Source organism: Acinonyx jubatus, chromosome B3 (genome assembly GCF_027475565.1).
Source record: "Acinonyx jubatus isolate Ajub_Pintada_27869175 chromosome B3, VMU_Ajub_asm_v1.0, whole genome shotgun sequence".
NCBI lineage: Eukaryota > Metazoa > Chordata > Mammalia > Carnivora > Felidae > Acinonyx > Acinonyx jubatus.
The window spans coordinates 107,819,806-107,843,414 of record NC_069386.1 but is presented as its reverse complement, the minus strand read 5'-3'; the positions used below and the strand labels follow the sequence as shown (position 1 = coordinate 107,843,414).

At 40.9% G+C, this 23,609-nt stretch overlaps 2 protein-coding genes across 6 annotated transcripts in view; both read left to right on the top strand.

Annotated features, from left to right (window-relative positions):
* Positions 1-8,221: 8,221 nt before the first annotated feature.
* Positions 8,222-8,682, top strand: LOC106971301 (60S ribosomal protein L32-like; the record flags this gene model as incomplete). The annotated part of the gene is made up of 1 exon (XM_053225101.1): positions 8,222-8,682. A coding segment is annotated over one exon (393 nt), but the record flags the coding sequence as incomplete, so codon positions are not given.
* Positions 8,683-20,341: 11,659 nt separating this feature from the next.
* Positions 20,342-23,609, top strand: part of WDR89 (WD repeat domain 89) — a 38,080-nt gene continuing 34,812 nt past the window's right edge. The window contains exons 1-2 of one of the 5 annotated variants that reach the window (XM_015068129.3): positions 20,352-20,482; positions 21,162-21,334. The gene's annotated coding sequence lies outside the window, so the exon portion shown is untranslated. Of the gene's footprint in view, positions 21,335-23,609 lie in introns of all 5 variants that reach the window. The other 4 variants (XM_015068128.3, XM_053224545.1, XM_015068130.3 and 1 more) reach the window with 4 other exon arrangements.

Below are 23,609 nucleotides of genomic sequence, written 5' to 3'. Positions count from 1 at the left end.
TTAACATCTTGGATATAAAGATACTTGAGGGACACCTGGGTGGCTCTGTGGGTTAAGTGTCATGGTTCATGGGATTGAGCCCCATGTGGGGCTCCATCCTGCTTGGGATTCTCTCTCTCTCCCTCTCTCTGCTCCTCCCCCATTCCCCCTCCGTATCTCAAAATAATAATTTAAAAAAAGGTAGTAAGATTCAAAGGGAAGTAATACAAAAAAAGGATACTCGTTTTTTTTATCCTGTATCCTAATTATGAAGATTTTTGTCAAATTCCACTAGAAATATCCATCTTCCCTAACATCAATCAGATGTTACTTTTTTATATCTAACACATAGATTAAAAATATACTCTAACTCTTCATTTAGTAAATTTTCAAACAAGTTTGAAAATCATTTCTAACTTCAGTGTACTTCAATTTTTAAAAATTTATCTTTTTAATGTTTATTTTGTTTTTGAGAGAGACAGAGACAGAGTCTCAGTGGGTGAGGGGCAGAGAGAGAGAGGGAGACACAGAATGGGAAGCAGCCTCCAGGCTCTGAGCGGTGCTGACGCGGGGCTTGAACTCACAAACTACAAGATCATGACCTGAGCTGAAGTTGGACACTTAATGGACTGAACCACCCAGGTGCCCCAGTGTACTTCAATTTTTATATGTGAAAAACTTGTGTCATCTTCAGCAATAAATTCACACAATCAATAATAGAAACATTTCCAAGCATGTGTTTTCAAGTTATACATTCTTCTGATGAGAAATCACTTTTCCATTCATTGTTAAAAGATCACTGTTACCTGAAATAATCAGATCAAGTGTTCCTTTTTTCTGTTCCCCAAAATATTTGCCAACATTGCATTTTACAGAAAGCCACTTGTCAGCACAAGAAAGGCAGGAAATTTGAAACTCTTTCCTTTTTATAAAAAGAAAGTGTGTAATTTTTCTTCACTTTGGCAAATCTATTATTTTGCCACAAAAAAATCCGTGAACCTCTCCCTCTATATGAAAATTTTTTATACTCATTCTACATATAATTAAAAAGTATTATAAAGAACCTACACTATCAGGGTGCCTGGCTGGCTCAGCGGATACAGCACACAACTCTTGATCTTGGGGTTGTTGAGTTCGAGCCCCATGCAGGGTGCGGAGATTACTCAAAAATAAAATCTTAAGAAAGTCTACACTAAAATTTTAAAGTCTTGTTTTTATTAAATAACTAGATTGATGAGGGGCACCTGGGTGGCTCAGTCAGTTAAGCATCAACTTTGGCTCAGGTCATGATTTCACGATTTGTGGGTTCAAGCCCTGCATCAGGCTCTGGGCTGCCAATGCAGAGGATTCAGTTTTCTCTCTCTGCCCTCCCACACGCTCTTGCTCTTTCTCAAAATAAACTCTTTATTAAAAAAAAAAAAAAAAAAAAAAAGGACAGGTTGGGGCACCTGGGTGGCTCAGTCAGTTAAGTGTCTGACTTCAGCTCAGGTCATGATCTCATGGGTCATAGGTTCAAGTCCTGCATCGGGCTCTGTGCTGACAGCTCAGAGCCTGGAGCCTGCTTCGGATTCTGTGTCTCCCCGTCTCTCTGCCCCCCCCCCGCCCCCCCCGCCCTGAGCTCTCTGTCTCTCAAAAATAAACATTAAAAACAGGTTTTCTTAAATAACCAGATTGATGACATTCTGCAGAAGTTTGTATAGTCTGACTCCAACTATCTTTTTATTATATCCTGCCAGTGATGAATCCCATGATTTAATATCACATGTGTCATTAGCACTGTAACCATATTCCAGAAAATTCATTTATTCTAGTGAAGTCAGTTGCCCCACTAAAACTAAAAAAAGTCAGTTTTGTTTTCCCATGAAAAATTTTTATTAAAGAAGTCATTTACTATTAAAAACATAATCTCTCTGAGATAGCTTTTTTGTAATGGCTTAAGAAAAACAGTTCTTCCCATGTTTCATTATTGACTCAGAATTGAATAAATACCATAAGCTGAGACATGTTAGAAACACTTTTATTTTCATCCAAATTAATAGGAACCTCTCGCACCACATAATTTTTTCTAATATTTGTTCCTTCAACTTTCCACAATAGTTTCTATTCATATTCTTTTTAGTGTATGTTACCTAAAGGAATGTGTTTTAGGGGTGCCTGGGTGGCTCAGTCGGTTAAGCGTCAGACCGTTGATTTTGACTTAGGTCACAATCTCACAGTTCTTGAGTTCAGGCTCCACATCTGGCTGTGCACGGCCAGGGCAGACTGCTCTGCCCCTCCCCTGCTCGTGCTCTCTTTCTCTCTCTCTCTCAAAATAAGCATAAATTAAAAAAATATATGTTTTGTCCCTTTTTAAAATTCTTTAAATTATTTTAGCTATTTAACTGTGGTAGAAGAATGATGTGTAATTAGTGGTAAATTGGTTTCTTTTTAGTTGTTGCTATTTTTTTGTTTTGTCTTTCATTGTTAGGAAACCTGGGAAGAAATCTTAGAATTCTAAACATTTATCACTTAATGTTACGTGAAATTGTATAAAGTATTGCATGGTCACATAATTTTAAACATCACTGAAAAGACTGCTGAGATTTAAGCTTCATATTCTGGATGCATAGATTTTAAATACCTTGCTGACAGTGTTTTACTTATTAGCTAATATTTCAAACCATTCTAGTCACTAAGGCAAGATTCACTTGCTAGAAAAGTGAATAGAAATCCATATTTCAAATAGTCTTCTTTATAATTTTACCTGACTTCTTATTAGATCTCATCAAGCTGCCATTTTTACCACATATTTTGACTAAGAAGAGACTGTGCTGGAAGTAAGAAAAATCTAGTTTGCCATTTTGTTGTTGCTTTTGTACTATTGATCTTTTCTTGTCTTCTTTTTGTGACTTTTATTTTTTTATTTTTAAATGTGTAAAAATGTTTATTTATTTTTGAGAGAGAGAGAAAGACAGAGCATGATAGGGGGAGGGCAGAGAGAGTGGGAGACACAGAATCCGAAGCAGGCTCCAGGCTCTGAGGTGTCACTACAGAGCCCGACTCGGAGCTTGAACTCACAAACCGGGAGATTATGAACTGAGGCCAAGTCAGATGCTTAACCAACTGTGCCACCCAGGCAGTCCATGAGTATTTCAAAAGTGTATGCTTATTGTCTTAGGCCAGGTTCTTAAGAAGCAGAGTTTGAGATGAGGATTCCAGTGATTCTTTTGAGAGTGATGTTATGATGAAACCTGTAAGGCAGTGAGAAAAAGAGAACAGCGTATGAGAAAGGGCTAGGCAAAGGTGTGGCAAACTTCAATTGAAGTTTATCCTCAGTCTGATCCCACAAGGAGCTTTGGGGTACGGATGGCAACAGGGAGTCATCTCACTTTGAGGAAAGGAGGCAAGCCTTACGTTTGGTCATCAGCTCCAGGTCTCCTGGGGTGTGGGTGGGAAGGCAGTGGTAGTGTCCAACCTCTCTGATTAGGTGGCCCCCATCATTTCAGGGCAATTCCCCCAGGCAGGAGGGATACCTATGAGTTGTTAGCAGCCAAGAACAGACAGCATATGGGGAATGGGTGCAATGACCAGGAAAGAGATCTTGCACCAATACCCATTTTGTGAGGTTAGTGTAGTTAGATGTTATGATTGGTAAATCTTTTTCTGTACCATTGTACAATGTATCGCAATGTGCTAAAAAGGAGCAAACACAGAAGAGTGACACCTGAATTCTTGTTCCTGGATACCTGCCACCTCATGTGACCATCTGACCTTTGGACTGAATGCAAGTGGCATTCTATTTATTAAATATTAGTAAAAATTAATTTCCTGTTTTTAGGTAAAAGGGAAATGTAATATTTATTTGGGGGGGGGGGAGGCAGAGAGAGAGAGAGGGGGAGACACAGACTCCAAAGCAGGCTTCAGGCTCTGAGCTGTCAGCACAGAGCCCGACGTGGGGCTCGAACCCATAGATTGCGAGATCATGACCTGAGCCGAAGTGGGACGCTTAACCGACTGAGCCACCCAGGTGCCCCTAATCTTTTTTTTTTTTAACACTTATTTGAGAGCGAGAGAGAGAGAGCAAGCAGGGGATGGGCAGAGAGAGGGAGACAGAGGATCCAAAGCAGGCTCCACACTGTAAGCACAGAGCCTGATGTGAGGCTTGAACTCACGACCAGCCATGAGATCATGACCTGAGATGAAATCAAAAGTTGGCTACTTAACCAACTGAGTCACCCAGGCACCCCTAGAACTGCCTATTTCCAGCATTGCCTTCCTATATAAAGTTTCTACAAATCGGGGGGAGGAGCTGGGTGACTCAGTTGGTTAAGCATCTGACTCTTGATTTTGGCTCAGGTCATGATCTCACAGTTGTGAGACTGAGCCCTGCATTGGGCTCCGGGCTGAGTGTGGAACCTGGTTAAGAGTCTCTCTTTCTCCCACTCCCTCTGTCCCTCCCTCCCTTGCTCTCTTTCTTTATTAATTTTTTTTAACGTTTTTATTTATTTTTGAGACAGAGAGAGATAGACCATGAACGGGGAGGGACAGAGAGAGAGGGAGACACAGAATCGGAAGCAGGCTCCAGGCTCTGAGCCATCAGCCCAGAGCCCGACGTGGGGCTCGAACTCACGGACCGCGAGATCGTGACCTGAGTGAAGTCAGACGCTTAACCGACTGAGCCACCCAGGCGCCCCATGCTCTCTCTCTTTCAAAAAAAAAAAAAAAGAGAGAGAGAGAAAAAAAGATTTTATATCTAAGTAATCTCTACAGCCAGCGTGGAGCCTGAACTCACAACCCTGAGATCAAGAGTCGCACGCTCCACCGACTAAGCCAGCTATGTTCCCCATTACTACATATCTTAAAATATATTATTCATAAAATGTTACTTAGGTTAACATGCAATAGGTTTAATATTGTTACTTAAAAATAGGCAAATATTTAAAATTTTTATTTTAATTTCAAATACAAAAGTATCGATAGACATATAAACAACAGCTCCGTGGGGTCCTCAATAATTTTTGAGTGTAGAGGGGTCCTGAGTACAAAAGTTTCAGAACTACTGGTCTGAAATGCTCTGTTCTTTACTCATCTTCTCTCTCTCCCAGCAACAGCACGTTCCTTCCTGTACATGGAGATTTGTGTACCTGTATTATTGCCTCTACCTGAAGAGAGAGCTCTTTGTATTCACCACGGTACTCAGCAATGCTCTGCATGTAACAGAAGCTCAGTAAGTATTTTTTTCAATAGGTATTTGCTGAATTCAAAAGATGAATGTTGCCTCCCAGTTTTCTTCTAAAATCTGCTCTCCTTTCCAAATTTATCTTTGCTTGACTCCACTGCTCCGTATAGGCAGCCATCGAATCATCTCTCATTTCCTTTTCATAAAACTCAGATGCATGCTTTTCACTTAGCTCCAAACCAACTGCGGTGACTCATCAGGTGTGGTGAGTCCAAGAGGGAGCCTTGCGCTCCTGCCAACTTACACACTAACCTTCCTTAAGTATTGGTATTGTTGCATTACTCTTAAGAGCCTACCGAGTCCCTGTTTACCACCTCAGGTCCAAATACCTCTGCCTGTTTATGCTCACAACTTTATCCCACGTACCATCCTCATCTCCCATTCACCCAACCTTATCTCTCATTCACCCAACGTACACCCTCTTTGTAAGCAAACTGATTCCCACACACTCTTTCCCAATGACAGACTTTTTGCACTGGCCACTCCCACCACCTGGCTAGATGTTATCCATCCTTTACCACCAGTTCAGTTCCCACAATCTCCATTAAATCTGCTTAGACCAATGTCTTCTTTCTTCCTGTATCATCAGAGCAAACAGGTGCCTTGCAGGTTTCAAGCTCTGAACTGGACCTCAGTGACAGAAGTTGAATCAAATACAATCCTTGTCCTCCTCAGGACTGCAGCCAATAGGGGAGGTTGACATGACCATCATAAACACTATGTTCTAAGTATTTACAGTGAATTATCTCATGTAATATTCAAAACAACCTATTCTATCTTATTTTCCCATCTAAGAAATGAAGCAGGTGGACACAAAGATATGTAGCCTGCCCTGTCACAAAGCTAGGAAGTGCCAGAGTCTTCTCCACTCCAGAACTGGAGTTCTTAATTGTTATCTCACAACGCTTGCTGAGTAAGAGAATCAAAGCACAATGGACAGAGTGATTGGAGAGCAAGAAAGAAAAAGCCTTTGTTTCTGGGAGGAGGGAGAGGGCAGGCCCAATAAGAGGAAGTTTCATGTTGTCCTTCTGCATGGCCAAAACAACCTCAAACACACAAATCAGCATCATCAAGGGCATGGAGCTCTAAGAAACAAACTTGTGCAACATGTTGCTCTTTCTTTTGGATTCCCATGGAACAGGTAGTTGTCTATACTTTTGTTTAAGCATCAAATGCATGGAAGTGCTTCTTTTTTATGCATCTGTTTCTGCTATTAGACCATTCAGTGAGGATGGAGAAAGCATCTTATTCGTCTTTCTACAGCCACTAGCTCACAGTAGGTGCTCAATCCATGTTCATAAAGGAATACATGATGGGTGTGCAGGATGTGTGAGGCTGGGAAGAGAGGGCTGATAAAGAGATCAGAAGGCAGGAGGAGGCCTGATTTTAGAAAGCAGGCTGTGGACATTTAAGGCATATTTGCAGGCAAAAGGGAGCAGGGAAGCTAGAGAGGTTTCTTGTTAATATTATTTACTGTTTTCCAAAGCAATAAAAGTCTATAGTTTTAGGGATGCCTGGCTGGCTCAGTTGGTAGAACATGGGACTCTTGATCTCAAGGTTATGAGTTCAAGCCCCACATTGGGTGTAGAGCTTACTAAAATAAAATAAAATAAAATAAAATAAAATAAAATAAAATAAAAGGCTATAGTTTTAAAAAGACATAATACTAAAAGGCTCACAATTCTAACAGTAGTTCCCTGCTGTGATCCCAGTCCTGCTTACCAGGTAACTATCTTAAATTCTTTTAGCTGTTTACCCAAATTTACAACCATATTTCTAAACAATGCTCTTATAAAGTTATTTTAAAATTAATTTTATTTATTTATTTTTAATTTATTTATTTAGCAGGCTCCTCACTACCAGTGCAGAGTCTGACATGGGGCTCAAACCCACGAAACTGGGAAACCATGACCGGAGCCAAAACCAGGAGTTGGAGGTTTAACTGACTGAGCCACCCAGGCACCCCTAAAATTAATTTTAGATATTGACTTCCCATCACAGTGGAGGAAGACTTCATTCCACCACAGTCCACCTCCCTCATTACTGTGGATCTTCTCCGTAGGCCCAGGATACTGACATTTCTCCATAACATACCTTAGTTGTGCTTTCTCTTTCCTCTTTGGGAGACACAACAATGACTCATATCCTTCTGTTCTAGGACATGTTTTTGTATTATTTCTTTGATAAATGGCAGCCTTCCATTTTCTTTCTTCTCTTTCTATACTTCATATTAACTGAAATTTCTGAATTCTTTAGAAAATTTTTTCATCTAAAGACAAATACCATAGGACTTCATTCATATATGGCATTTAAAAAACAAAACAAACAGGGGCACCTGGGTGGCTCAGTCAGTTAAGCATCTGACTCTTGACCTCTGCTCGGGTCATGATCTCACGGTTTGTGAATTTGAGCCCTGAGGCAGGCTCTGCGCTGACAGCGTGGAGCCTGCTTGGGATTTTGTCTCTCCTCTCTGCTCCTCCCTCTCTCTCAACATAAATAAATAAAATTTAAAAAGAAGAAAAGAGGGGTACCTGGGTGGCTCAGTTGGTTAAAGAAGCTGACTCTTGCTTTCAGCTCAGGTCATGATCTCGTGGTTCATGAGTTTGAGCTCCATATCGGGCTCTATACTCTGATAGTGTAGAACCTGCTTGGGATTCTCCATCTCTCTCTCCCTCTCTCTCTGCCCCTTCCGTGGCTGTCTCTCTCAAAATAAACAAACTTTAAAAAATTTAAAAAAAAGAAAAAAGAAACGAGTGAACAAAGGAGAAAAAAGAGACAGACTAAAAACCAGACTGTTAGCTATAAACAACAACCACATGGTTACCAGATGGGAGGTGGGTAGGGGGATGGGTGAAGCAGGTGAAACGGGGATTGAGGAGCGCACTTGTGATGAGTACGGAGTATTGTATAGAACTGCTGGATCACTGCACTGTACACTTGACACGAATACGCTTCCTGTCTTGTCCTCGGCGCTGCCTGTGGAGGTGGCAGCCATCTCTTACTCGGCATCACGGCTGCCCTTAACCTCTGGTGAAGCCCAAGATTGCTAAAAAGAGGACCAAGAAGTTCATCCGGCACCAGTCAGACCGACATGTCAAAATCAAGCGCAACCGGCGGAAACCCAGAGGCATTGACAATAGAGTGCGCAGAAGACTCAAGGGCCAGATCTTGATGCCCAACGTTGGTTACCGGAGCAACAAGAAGACAAAGCACATGCTGCCCCGTGGCTTCCGGAAGTTCCTAGTCCACAATGTCAAGGAGCTTGAGGTGCTGCTGATGTGCAATAAATCTTACTGTGCAGAGACTGCTCACAAGGTCTCCTCCAAGAATCAAAAAGCCATTGTAGAAAGAGCAGCCCAACTGGCCATCAGAGTCACGAATCCCAATGCCAGATTGTGCAGCGAAGAAAATGAATAGACAGCTTATGTGCATGTCATATTTGTGTTAAATAAAACCATAAAACTACGAAAGACAGACAGAAAGAAAGAAAGAAAGAAAGAAAGAAAGAAAGAAAGAAAGAAAAAGAAACAAAGAAACAAAGAAAGAAACTAATATAACACTGTAAGGGTGCCTGGGTGGCTCAGTTGGTTAAGCATCCAACTTTTGCTTTTGGCTCAGCTCATGATCTCACAGTTTGTGAGTTCAAGCCCTGGGTTGGGTGCCAGGCTGACAGCACAGAGCCTGCCTGGAATTTTCTCTCTCTCTGCCCCTCCCCTGCTCTCTCCCAAAATAAATAAACATTTAATATAATACTGTATGTTAACTATACTGGCATTAAAATTAAAAGCTTAATGAAAATGTTTTTTCTTCAACTTTCCATTTCATTGCTTTTTATTCTACTTTCTGTGAGATTTTTTTTTTCATTTTCAAGGGCTCTTTCTTGTTAACTAACATATACATTTTAAATATATCTAACATACATCTACATATTATATATGTTTAATGCAAATTATATAATGAATATCTATATATAATGTATATCGAACTCTTACTTGTTAACTGATATGTGTAGATATTATTACTTTTTAAAGTTTTATTTTATTTATTTTGAGAGAGAGAGAGAGAGTGCGTGTGGGTGCACACGAGCAGGGAAAGGGCAGAGAGAGAAAGACTCCCAAGCAGGCTCCAGCACTGTCGGATGGGAACCCGACATGGGGCTGGAACTCATGAACTGTGAGATCATGGCCCAGAGCTGAAATCAAGAATCAGACACTTAACTGACTGAGCCACCCACGCACTCCCATGTAATTAAATATTATATATTACATATACAGTTATATGTAACATTTATTAATAAGCTTGTTAAACATTTTATGAAATATACACCATATAACACATACACACATACCTTATTCTTTTATGGATGCAAACTCTTTATAATAGTAATTATTTTATAGTGTTCCCTACAGTGACCCTATTTTCTCCACATCCACTTTGGTTTTTGTTGGAGGTTTTCCTACAATGTCTGTAATTTTGGGCTGTCTGTTCATTTTTACGCATGAGGATCTGTAGGATGGGAGAGGGGAACTAGGATTTCAATGCCAGACTTTTGATGCTCGGTCTAATGCCATCTTGTGGACTTGGTACCTGTAAGTACTGAGTCTCTGAGGGATTCTTCAGAGTTAACTGTCTTGCTCTTCATGAACATTTCTCTCTTTTTTTAAATGTTTTTATTTGTTTTTGAAAAAGAGAGCATGAGCAGGGGAGGGAAAGAGAGAGAGGGGGACCAAGGATCTGAAGTGGGCTCTGTGCTGACAGCAGTGAGCCCAACGTGGGGCTCTAACTCACAAACTCCAAGATCATGACCTGAGCTGACGTGGGATGCTTAACCGATTGAGCAACCCAGGTGCCCCATTCTGATTTTTGTTCCTTAAATTGTTAGCTCCACCACCATGCTAAATCAAGTACCACTCTTCCATTCATTTTCCATCCTCTATAAATCCATTAGAATTTCTTTTCTTTTTTTTTTAACGTTTATTTATTTATTTTTTGGGGGGGGAGAGAGTGAGAGAGACAGAGAGAGAAAGAACACAAGCAGGGGAGGGGCAGGGAGAGAGGGAGACACAGAATTGGAAGCAGGCTCCAGGCTCTGAGCTGTTAGCATAGAGCCCAACATGGGGCCAGAAGCCACGAACACCGAGATCATGACCTGGGCTGAAGTTGTGACGCTTAACCGACTGAGCCACCCAGGCACCCCTAGAATCTCTTTTCTTCTCACTTGTTTGCTTGGTCCTTCTGAGTTAATAACTTTTTTCATTCCTTTACAACACTTTAGAAAATGTGAGGAAACAGAGTGAAACTTGTGTTACTCCACCTTTTAAAACCAAAGTCCACTGAAGGTTTAAGGAGAGTTAAGGATTTGCTTGTTTTAAAAGCTAAATAAAACACTGGTGGCTTTATAGAAAAGAGGCTGACAGAGAAAGAAAGAGGACCAAAGTTGGTTTGAGGCTACTGCAAAGTTAGAACAAACCATGAGGAACTGAGTTAGGACATTAGCAGTGGGGAAAACAAGGGTATGTGAAAATGTGGTTTCTTCCCCCAGATACTATCAATGTGTGACTGAACGAAGCGGGTTGAGGGTCAAAAATTACGTTAAGGCTTTCAGTGTGGGTGACTGAGACAGTGCAGCCATTGAGAAAGGGAACACAGAAGGTGGAGAAAATCTTATGTGGACCTTTGGTGACATTTACTTCAGGAGGCGGCAAAGGAACTGAAAAAGGACTAGGATGAAAGATGAGCAAAGGAGAGTGGTGTTTCACAAGATGGTGGGAGGGGTCAATGTTCTCAAATGGTAGGGATGTCCTCTCAGACAAAAAGACAGAAAGTCCTTGGATTTGGCAAGTAAGAGTTGACTTGTGACCTATGAGAGAAAGGTTTTCATGGGAGCCTAGAGAGTAAAACTATGTTACAGCAGATTGAAGGATGAAGGTGAGATGAAATAGAGGCAGTATAGAAAGTATTATAGAAAGTGGAGTAAATCAGGGGCACCTGGGTGGCTCAGTCGGTTGAGCGTCCAACTTCGGCTCAGGTCATGATCTCACGGTCTGGGAGTTCGAGCCCTGTGTCGGGCTCTGTGCTGACAGCTCAGAGCCTGGAGCCTGTTTCAGATTCTGTGTCTCCCTCTTTCTCTCTCCTCCCCCGCTCATGCTCTGTCTCTCTCTTCTCAAAAATAAATAAAGGTTAAAAAAAAAACCTAAAAAAAAAAGAAAGAGGAGTAAATCCATGGGTTGTCAGAGTCACAGTAAAAGTATTCTATAGAACAGAGGAGACTTACATATTGGTAGGAAGAAGGAAAAGGTAGAACTGGAGAAAAGGTGGAAAATAAAGTGAGGATACAATTGATTCAAGGCCTTGGCAGACATGTGATTAAATACATGGGCAGAGATCAACCTCAGAAAGAAGGGCACTCCTGAACTTCCTAGAATCTCCTAGCAACCTCTGCTCCCCTTAAAACACACACAGAGAACACTCACCCAAAGGTTTTTGTCTTGCACTAGGATCTGTCTCTCTATCCTACCAGTTCCATCTGTAGGAAACAATAACTCATTGTAACAAATATCCTAAAATATGAATTATTCGGGCCAGAACAGCACAAAGGAGGCTTCATCAGAGGAGTGTAAGGTTGCTGGGGGCGCCTGGGTGGCTCAGTCAGTTGAACATGCAACGTCGGCTCAGATCATGATCTCACAATCCGCGAGTTCAAGCCCCGAACCGGGCTCTGTGCTGACAGCTCAGAGCCTGGAGCCTGCTTCAGATTCTGCGTCTACCTCTCTCTCTGCCCCTCCCCTGCTCATGTTCTGTCTCTCTATGTCTCAAAAATAAATAAAAACATTAAAAAAAAATTTTTTTTTAATAAAAAAAGAAAAAGAAAAGAAGAGTGTAAGGTTGGCTTTGGCATTCCTAGTTCATGTCCCCACTGAAGCCTCTCCATCAGGGTGGGGTAAAGAGACATCTTCCATGCTCTCTGGTCATCCAATAGACAACTGTTGTAGAAATATCCACGTGTGTGTGCGTGCGCGCGCATAGAGACACTTCCCAAGGACACTGCCTTCTCAGAAAGAATACAGAGTTAATACAGCATTACTCGATCACTCTCCATCCTCTTAGCCTGCCCTATTTGTCTCCAAAGCACCAGGGCTGATTTTCAGCAGATATACTTTAGCATGGCTCTATCAATTGCTATAATATTGAAATGCTCTACTTCTGTACTGGCAAGGAAATAGCTGCTGCCCCAGACCCTGATGCATCCACTGTTTTTGCTATCCTAGCATCTCCCAGATCTTCCCATGATCCAGCAACTCAAGGCATAACACCAGCCACAACAAGGGTTAAGGCTGGCCCATGTTCCAACCGGGAGTGGAACACTCTATTGGGAAGTTCAATATCAAGGAAGTTAGAGTGTGCAGGAAAGGGAAGTAAGGTGGAGAAGGAAGAGAAAATACAAGGGAACACAAGGGGATGTGAAACCATACCAAATATCACAAGCTGGCCATACCAGTGTTAGATATTTGAATATTCCACCATGCATAGTACTTACAATTAGCTGAAATTACACTATATACTTTTTAATATATAGTTATTTGTCTGCCAACTAGAAAGTAAGCTGTATGAAGGCAGGGACTTTTTTTTAATATTATATGTTCAGGACCTAAGATATGCCAGGCATATATTAGGTGAGCAATGATATTTGTTCAATGAATGAATCATTTCATATCAAGGAGAAACATTTTCTAAATAAAACACATTTTTATGTAAGTTCCTAGCCATAACAGATTTAGTTCTTTATAATATTTTTGCAGAATGGTTTCCATTCCTCATTTTTTTATCCTCCAGTTTCCTTATCTTGCCCAGAGGCTGTCTTGTGCATAAGAAATGACCACATGGTGACCATTCCACGTTGGAGTCATCTGCCATCTGTCTACTCAAAGACAGTAAAACTTGGAAATCTTTGCTTTTCCTTTTCTTAGCTCTGATCAAACAGGCAGGCAAGGCACTGTAAGGGAAAAGGGAGATTTGTTTTCTCCTGCCCAGAGCTTTCTCCCAGGGATGGGGGGGGGCGAAGGTTCTAATTCATCTCACTTATACTTGGTATTTATGATTTTTCTTTTCCCTTTTTTTTTTGGTCTTTTTCTTTTATTAAAGTTTTTATTTCAATTCCAGTTAGTTCACATACAGTGTCATATTAGTTTCAGGTACACAATACAGTGATTCAATACATTCCATACAATACCTGGTACTCATCACAACAAACACACTCCTTAATCCCCATTCCCTACGTAACCCGTCCTCCCAGCCACCTTCCCTCTCGTAACCTTCAGTTTGTTCTCTATGGTTAAGAGCCTATTTCTTGGGTTACCTCTCCTTTTTCCCCCTTTGCTCGTTTGTTTTGTTTTCTAAATTCCACATATGAGTGAAATCATATGGCATTTGCTTTCTCTGACTTATTTTGCTTGTAATTATGATTTTGCTTTTTGAAAGAAACAGTTTTCTTTTCACTGGTCATGCTGCTCTGAGTAGTACTGTAAGTTTTAAAGAGTAGTTTGGTGTAATGTAAAAAATGATACGAAAAATTATCACATGCTACAAGTTTCAGTGGGAAATGATTATTGAAAGTAGCCACTTAAAAAAACAAAGTAGTCACTTTGTCGTACAAACCAGCAACTACCAAGTATTGATTTTCAATATTTGAATTTAAGGGTGGGAAATGCTAATTACATTAATATATTCATGACTGAGACTTAATCTACTTAATGTTCCTTTTCTCTTCTAAAATTTCACTTCATCAGCCTGAGGGCAATCATCTGTAATCATTTGTAATCATCTAATTACAAACTTATTCAAGCTGCCAGCTCTTGCTGTGACTGTATTTTATCTCCTTCATCATTACCCTGTATTTTTTAAAATGAAAGAAAACATGACTTCTTTGCAATGTGACACTATTATTGTTGCTCAGACATTAAGATGCTGGTAATCATGATCAGATTTATCTTTATAATGTTCAGCACAACTTAGGATATTCTATTATCTGGCAAGGAAATTTATTTAATAGAATGCTTAGAAAATTAAATCCAGCCTCCTACTGAATACTTTTCTAGAATAGAAGAGAAAGTAAATAGGTAATTCCAATATGTGAATCCAAAAAGATGAAGACAATGAGTAAGAACACTGCTATTTGAGTATGGGGGGGCTGAAAGTTCCAGAAATCCTACAAAAGAAAAGAGAAGGCTTTCATATTTCTTTATAGCTCAGAAAATTGTTTTTAATTTTTTTTAATGTTTATTTATTTTTGAGAGAGAGAGAGAGAGAGAGAGAGAGAGACAGACAGACAGACAGACAGACAGACAGAATGTGAGCAGGGGAGGGGCAGAGAGAGAGGGAGACACAGAATCCAAAGCAGGCTCCAGGCTCTGAGCTGTCAGAACAGAGCCCAACGCGGGGCTCCAACTCACAAGCTGTGAGATCATGACCTGAGCTGAAGTCAGACGTTCAACCAACTGGGCCACCCAGGCGCCCCAAGGAAATTGTTTTTGTATTATATCGTCACATACATTAGTTGGAGATCACATAAGAAATTCTAAGATAGTCATATAGTCTGTATTTCACATAAGTTCACATCAATTGTCTTTTTATTACTGGGCTTTACTTCGCTCATAACTTTGATCTACCTCATGTAAATGTCTTTGATTCTTGAGGTGCCTGGATGGCTCAGTTGGTTAAGCACCCAACTTTGGCTCATGTCATGATCTCACCACTCATGAGTTCAAGCCCTACTACCTGCTGTCAGCACAGAGCCCACTTCGGACCCTCTGTCTCCCTCTCTCTCTGACCGTCCCCTGCTCGCACTCTCTCTCTCAAAAATAAATAAACATTAAAAAGATTTTTTCCCAAGGATCATTTCAACAGTTAAAGAGCTCAGCAAACATCCTTTTTTTGGTCATTTTTTCCTATAGCTTCTCAGAGCAAGTAGTATAAGCCACCTAAGGCCAGAACTTGAATGTCTGCAATGTGGCGAGCACTGTGTTAGGTGTTTCAGTGATGTTACGTTAATCTTCAGAAAACCCCTGAAAGGGAGACATTGTCAACTGATGAGTAATTTGAGGTTTAGGGAGATTAAAGAACTTGCTCAAAATCACACACCTCGTTTTGAGTAACAGTCCTTATTAAAATATCTGCCTATTGAGGTTATGTTTGGAGAAAAAAAATCTGTTATTATTTAGTGATAAAAAGAGATACTTATAAGCCAAATGATGTCTGGGATAGGAGATCTAACAGGAATGTGGGTGCAATCGAAGTAAGTCTAGCCATCAGTTAAACTTGGGTGAATGGGGTCATATACGTAAGGGTTTGTGTATCATTTTTTCTACCTTTGTGTATGACGGAACTTTCCCAAACTGAACAGTTTTTAAAAGTAAGTAACCTGAAAAGTAAAATTAGTATAAATTGGGGGCAAGGAGGAGGAAAAATGAGGATGTAAATGTGTAATGACATTCACCTTAGCCTTCAGCTATGTCCATTTAGAGCTAATCTTGCGGCCATATGCTCTGAATCACTTCATATGCACAAGCAAATAGGTACTTTGGTATCTTATTCAAGAAAAAAGTGAACTTGTTTCTTAGCAATTATTAGATCCCAAGCTGTTGGTTTCAATCCTAATCATACTTGTCTGTGTAAAATAAACTATAATCATAATTATTAATTAAATAAAAAACCCAGACTAGTTTATCAAATACTCTGGCCTCTCTCTCTTCCCAACTTGATTTAGTGTGCTATTTCACTATCTGTTCATTCTTTTTAACGTCAAAGTGGCAGGAAGAGAACATACAGCTTAAACCAGCCAATTCACTTTTAAGCAACTCTGTCAAGAGGTTTTTTGGCAGTAGGTGCTGTTTCTGATTAACAGATAATTAACATGATTATCTGTTTTAATACTTTTCCTGCCTCGTCCCCAACTTTCATCAGTCTAAAGTAAAAGGAGAAACAGTAAAGCCCATCTAAAAACTAAGTTAAAATAGCACCACTGAAAAAAATTTGTCATGGTGACTGGTATAAATCAGCGGGCACCTATCCCAGGATGTCCTCATCGCCACCCCACCCTCTGGCTTCAATGGCAGTCTTGTTGCCATTTTCAAAAGCTCCACAGCTGGTAGCTGCCAGGAAGTACTCCTTACATGTTAGAGGCATGCATGCCTAGGCACATATATATTATTGGGAAACCTCCAAGGAGCTCTGGGATTCAAAAGTTGGACAAAGGAATATGGTGCTTAGGAATGAAACCAGAAGCTTCAGATACAGGCTGTTAGGCCAAGGTCTCAAGGACTAGCCAGTCAAATGAGGCAGAGAGTTAGAGAAGCAGGCTGGAACGAAGCTTGAAGGAGAGCTGTTCTTTTTAGACATATTTTACCAGAGTTGAAAAGCGGGTTTGATTTGTACCTTCTGTATGCTTAAATTAATCCACTCCCACAAATACAAGACACAATATCAAACACGGTTCTCTGGAATGACTTCCAAGCCTGAAACCCCCACTCTCAAAGGAGTGATTTGAAGTTCTTCATCTATGTGTTGCTGCGAAGGCATTTTGTAGATGTAATTAACATTCATAATCAGTAGACTTTAAATAAAGATTATCCTGGGTAATCTGGATGGGCCTGACTCAGGTGGTTTTCCAGAAGTTCTGCCTGTGGACTACAACTTCAGCTCATGCCCGAGAATTTCAGTTTGCCTTTCTTCACAGCCAGCTCTACAGATTTCACACTTGCCCCCTAGCCAGTCCCCAACATTGTGCAAGTCAATTCCTTGCAAAAAATTTAATATATATTTCCTAATGGTTCCATGTCTTTGGTTGAGCCTTGGTATAGTGATTGAACATAAGTATTTCTAAGTATTATGCATAATTTGTATTTAAAAAAATTTTTAACTTATTTGAGAGAGAGAGCCCAAGCAGGGGAGGGAGGAGCAGCGACAGAGGGGGAGAGAGAATCCCAAGCAGGCTCCATGCCATCAGTGCAGAGCCTGATGTGGGGCTTGAACTCACGAACTGTGAGATCATGACCTGAGCTGAGATGAAGAGTCATGGATGCTTAACCGACGGAGCCACCCAGGTGCCCCTGGACTTTGTATTTTAATAGCAAATACAAATATTTTTGTGTGTATATAGGAGAGTGTCTGTGGGGTTATACACATATACGTGTTCTTTTTTTGAGTAGGCCTGACCTTGGGCTCCCATGTCCTTCCTTATAATGTCCAATTCTAGTAAGAATGCTAAGTCAGTTTAACCCTATCTGACTGGGTTCCTCGCCTTCACTATCCCCCAGGTGAGGTCTGATTACCCTAGCCTGTTTTCAGCAAGAACACTGCTGATTCAATCTAGCAATAATCCTCCACACCCCAATGTTTCTTCTTCATAATTTTCCATCCACTGACCTCCACACCCTGCTCACTGGCTATAAATTCCTACTTATGCATTCAGAGTTGAGCTCAATTCTCTCCCATATTACAAAACCCCACCACAATAGCCCCCCACGAATAAAGTATGTCTTCCTGTCTTTAATAGTATCGTGAATATTTTTTTCTTTAACACTTCCAGACTATTTTGATCACATAATTCCCAGTAAAAAAAAATTTTTTTACCATTCATTCCAAACTGGATAAGCTAGATTTCAAGAAGTCTATACTGTTATATCATGTGCACAATTTTTTAAGACACAAAAATGGAAAGAAAAAAGTTGAGATTAAAAAGTAAATACAAACAGGTAGTAGTATTCTCTTCCTGTACCTCAAGACTCCTCTTGCATTTATCTCCCTTTGAGGCCATTGTTTAACCTACTTCCCATATAGACACTATATAAAAAGGATTCCAAGGTTCACATCTTAAAAGGCAGTAATGGCACCTGTTTCAATTTCTATCCTTACATTCTCAACAAATAACGATTTAAGCTCTTTAAGTGGGACACTCTGGGAGCTTCCCAAAGAGTGAGCACTTAGGACAGTTAATACAGATTAGCCAAAAGTGCTCACGATTCAGTCACTCAGTTGACTCATCACTCAGTTAAACACTGCTCCTCACCACACTAGTAGTCTTGACACCTGCAGTTCTTAATGCTTTTTTTTTCTTGGTCATCTGAATTTCATTTATATCCCAAATGTGAACCACTAATTTGAATTAGGAGGCAGGGGCACCTGGGTCGCTCAGTCGGTTTAGCGTCCGACTGCTGATATTAGCTCAGGTCATGATCCCACAGTCGTGAGACTGAGCCTTGTGTCGAATTCCATGCTTAGTGTGGAGCCTGCCTGGGATTCTTTCTCTCTCTGCCCCTCCCTCACTCACACATGCGCGCGCGCGCTCTCTCTCCTAAAATACATAATAAACTTAAAAGTAATAAATTAGGAGGCAAAAGGAAAAATAACACTAAAATGCTAGATAATGGAAAGCATTAAAACTTATAATTCTGAATTTTTGCCTCAGGGTAACTTTTATATTCACAGATTTCACTTAGTACATGATATAGAGTATTAAAAGGAGAAATGTTGATTACACTCAGTTTGGCTCTTCATTTACTGTGAATAAAAAGAAATATTATCTTCCATGGTGTATTTACAAACAATCTGATACTCTTGGTCATTTAGAAACAAGACACACAAAAAAATGATAAAAATAATTTGATTTTTTTAAAACAAAAATGTAATAATTCCAAACATCAGTCATAAAAGCAGTTTTTGCTTGGCTTTAAAATGTACTTAACTTTAAATCCAGAATGTGGAACTATTATACATCATAAAATCGTGTTTTTTTCTTACACAAATTAAACACTTCACATTACCTATTAATTAGGGTAAAAAATGTCGAAAGGGAAAAGGCCACTCAGGAGAAGTTTTTGGTATTTATACGTTGATTTTTACTTTTGCCAAACACAAAAGTGATGTAATATTACCAAATGGGCCCAGGGAAGTGAAAGTTCATGATTCAATAAATGTAGCGAAACCCTGCCTTAAACAAACATAATGTTTCCATGAAGATTGAAAATGGACTTCATAACGCAATCTTGAATAATGCACAATGCGTGTAACCTTCTGAGATTGGTCATGCTTAACATTTTAAACTATAGCACTATTTTCCTGTCATGACGGCAGCCAGTTCTTCTTGTCCTATCAACACTTGATTTATGTGAGCAGCTGCTACCCACACCGAAACAGTATATTAACTGCCAAATTTAGGGTACTTTTCAAATATTCGCGAATGTAGACTAATATGAAAATCAAAGACCGTTTTGTGGCAATGGCAAAATTTTTACAAACCAACAATCTTACTATTCACTTAATACGGTATTTACGAACATCTAGCACAGCGCCCAAGCACAAGCTGTAAAATGTTTCAAACACTACTATTTATCTTTACAACACACATCAAGTCTTTTCAGTTTCTCTAAGTGTCTTTCAGCTTTAACGGTGCTGATCGGTGAAAAGATAAAAAGCACAACGGAACACATCAAAACCACAGTAAACGTCAGTGGGTGTTAATCATAAGGAAGAACCTAGCAGCAACAACCACATTTAAAGCGACAGAACTTGAGCGTCCGGGACTACAAATCCTAGAGTTCCTTGGGGCGGAGGCAGAGCTACTTTCAAATTGATAGCTCTTTCGGCCAATGACACAGCCGACGCAAAAGGTGCAAAAGAGCAGTTTCTTTGCGTTCAAACACTTAAGTCATACTTAGAAGTTATGAGAGTACGTGGGTATTTCAGGACCCTAACTATTAAGTATTTCTTACTCACAGTAAAATCTTCGTAGTCATTGTAACAATTTCTCTACCTGAATTTGGCTCAGTGGAAGTTACAGCATCCAAAAGAAGGAAGTCACGTTGTCCAAAGTCAACTGAATGGCTCAGTCGCCCGAAAAAGAGGCGGAAACCGCTTTATTCTTGCCCTTTATTGGCCACGCAGCCAGGAGGCGTAAACCATCACAACCAATGAATCGTTGAAACTTCCGTTAACGTAACGTAAAAGGGGCCGTACTGTGCGGGGCTATACGTAAACTGAGTTTACTCGCAGTCGTCCTGTTTTCGCCCAATCCGGAGAGAGGCTGGCTCCTGGCACTTCGTTGTCCCTCCCCCCCTCCTCTTACGCTTCCCCGGAGCTATGGCCCGCCTCTCTGCTGCTGACCAATGCTCTGCATTTTCCTTTGCGCGTTTAGCCTATCGGAGACGTAGGGGGTGGAGTTCCGGTCGTAACGCTGTGCGCCTTGACAGACCTCGCGTTTCCTCCCGCGCCGGTTGAGGGCTTGCAGTTGAGGTATATTTCACCGGGACCGGTCGGGCTCTTTGACGGGCAGGTCTCTGACGGACGGCGACAGTGTAGGTTGAGTCTAGAAAGCCACAGTCGCTGATTCTGTAGCACGAGGAGTTCTGAGGGAAGTGGGGAGGGCCTGGGAGGAGAGAGACACGTGTTGAAGCTTCTGGTGCGGGGTGGGAGCCCCTGGACCGCACCCGTGCTGTCCCTGCTCCGCGTCCTTAACGCGGGTTAGGTTTTGGGATCGCTGGCCCCAGCGTCTCCTGTAGGTTATCTTTCGGTAAAAGCGAAGCGCCGTTCACCTAGTGTTCAAGAAAGGGTACCCAGGGCCTGTTTTTATTTTTCTCCTGTGCCTCACTCTTTTGTTACCTCTCGAGTTTGTTAATTTTCGAGGTCGGAAAGCAAATTTTAATTTGGGAAGAGCCGTCCTGTAACATATAACACAGACTGTGAGACCAGCTATGTTAAGCACTGTGCGTATATTTCATATAATCCACACAGTAATCTAAGGGGTAGTAGTATTACTGTTCTCATTTTCACGCAAAGGAACAGACTGCTTAGTAACTCGTCCACATGTTTTCTTCAGCCCGTCTCTTGACAAACTTGAGTGTGGCATTCGGTTTGCGAGGACATAAAATTAAAATATGCTGTTGTAAAATGTGGCATCTGTTTTCTTTCCGAGCTTGAAGTTATTTCAGAAGCCAGTGCAACAGACCCATAGGTATATTGATATTATCGATGTAAAAGATCATCTGGTAGAAGACCTTGGACTAGGAGCCGCTTCCACCTTTTCAGCCACATCTTCCTCAACTGCAGAATTGAAATCAATACCAGACATGACTACTATCTAGAGTTGTAAGGACCAAATTAGAGACTGGATATAATATATAAATTACTGATGTTAAGTTTCTATGTTTTTCTGCTTTTCAGATTCTTTCCTGTGGAGGCCAGACTAGCATTAAATAGCATAGATTTTTTTGATAGATATTTTTATATATTCTGTATGTGGTACAGTGGTAATATGCAGTGGTAATATGCAGCCTGCTATCACGTAAGCGTGAGCTATTTTTTTTTTTTAAGATTTCCCCCCCCCCCCCATTTAGTCTGCTGTTTTCAATCCCACTGAACCCTCAGCCTTCATAAATCATTTAGGTAGCACTTGATTAGGAATGGGAAGACCATTGAGAAAGACCAGGATGCTTTCAACCAGATTTTCCATCATCTGTTGTCTGGCTTGATGAGTAACACTTGCAATGCGAGGTGTCCATGATATTCTTCATCATCAACAAAGGATGACCCTGGCAGAGGCTTTGGTTGCATGGCTTCCAGCACTGTAGGCTTTAATAACCCCTGCTTGAAGAGCTTCCACCAGTGTCTCTCTTGATCGACTTCACAAACATTTATCAGCTTATTCATTTGACGTTTGTTTTGAAAGAGAAGGTGCGGGGGAGGGGCAGAGGGAGAGAGAATCCCAAGCAGGCTCCGTGCTGGCAGCGCAGACCCAGACTTAGGGCTCGAGCTCACCAACCGTGAGATCATGGCCTGAGCCAAAATCGAGACGCTTAACCGACTGAGCCACCGAGGCACCCCCATTTATCAGCTTATTGAGGATATGATAAAGCATATGACCTAACAGCCAGATGGAAGAGATGCATAGAGCAAGGTGTGCAGAAAGGGTGCGAAGCTTCCATGCCCTTTCTAGGTATATTACTGTCTCCAGTCTTCTCATGGTCACCAGTCTGGAAACTCCAAAATTCGTCTTAAGCCTGTATGGCCCCTCTTACCTATTTATTCAGAGTTCAGGACAGTGTTTCCTATAAATGCAAGTGTGTTACTCATCTGGTTTGTATTCTACCTTGGATGGGCATAGATAGCATAAAGTGAAAATAGCTCAGCTCACATAACTACTTTTCTCAGTGCCAGTTCCTCCTGGAAGATCTGAGCAGAAGATTCATTTCCTTGCCCTTTTCAGCTTCTTGTGGCTGCTTATATTACTTGGGCTTACGGTGCCTTCATCTTCCAAGCACGGAACTCCAATCTCTGCTTCCATCATCACGCTGTCTTCTGTGGTCAAATCTTTCTCTGCCTTCCTCTTATGAGGGCACTTGTGCTTACATTTAGGTTCACCTAGATAATCCAAAATAATCTCTCCATCCCAAGATCTTAGTTACATAACTCCTTAAGGATGGAACCATTTATAGGAATCAGGTTTTGGGTATCTTTGAGGGCCATCTTTTAGGTTTACTACAAAGGATATAAAGAAGGGTAAAACATCCTATTCTAGTGTGGCTTAAAGTCTAACAGGATGTGCTATAAGGGGGGAAAAAAAGACTTCCAGATTGCTGTGAAATGAACTAAGTTCATTTCATATAGGTTGGTACTTCTCCAACTTTTCCTCAGGAAAATAGTGGTAAATGAATATTCCAGTGATAGCTGAACACAAAGCCTGCATTAACACCTTCAAAGAATGAAATTTCTTTGAATTTTACCCTTCTATTTTAAAAATTCATGTGATTTTTGTATTCCACTTCATAATATGCCGTGTTTGATATTCTTCTGAATTAGTTGCCACATCATAACTTTGCTATTCTAGGGATTTAGACTTGTGGCTTATAATAGCCAGTTTACTCTAGTCATTGGTGTGTCCTCCAGTTTAAGAAGCATGACCTCAGATGATGGGGATTCATTATAAGGAAGCCATTTAAGCAACCCGGTAACTACTCTAGGTCCCATTGTTCCTATGGCTAGAATGTGCACTCGGCTTCATGGAGAACTGGACTGACAGTCCCTCATCATTGATTCTCTCCAATTCCCCCAGCAAGACAGCAGCTCTGATGACTTTAGGCTTTGGTCATATCTTCAGAAGAAGATAGCCCAACTGTTGCTCTTGTGTCTCCTTAGGAATCATAATTAGGAGACAGGATCTCATGAGTCAGGTTTGTTACCATTCAGTATGAATGAAGATGAAAAAGAGCCCAGCTCTGAGTAGGCATTCATTACGTAAGAACTATTCAGTAAAGATCTCTGTGCCTTGTGTATGGAGTTGGAAGGAGAAGCACATGTGGGCCATCTATATGGGCAAGGCCTGGAAGTTACCTATATTACTTTTTCTCATGTTGCTTGGGCTAGA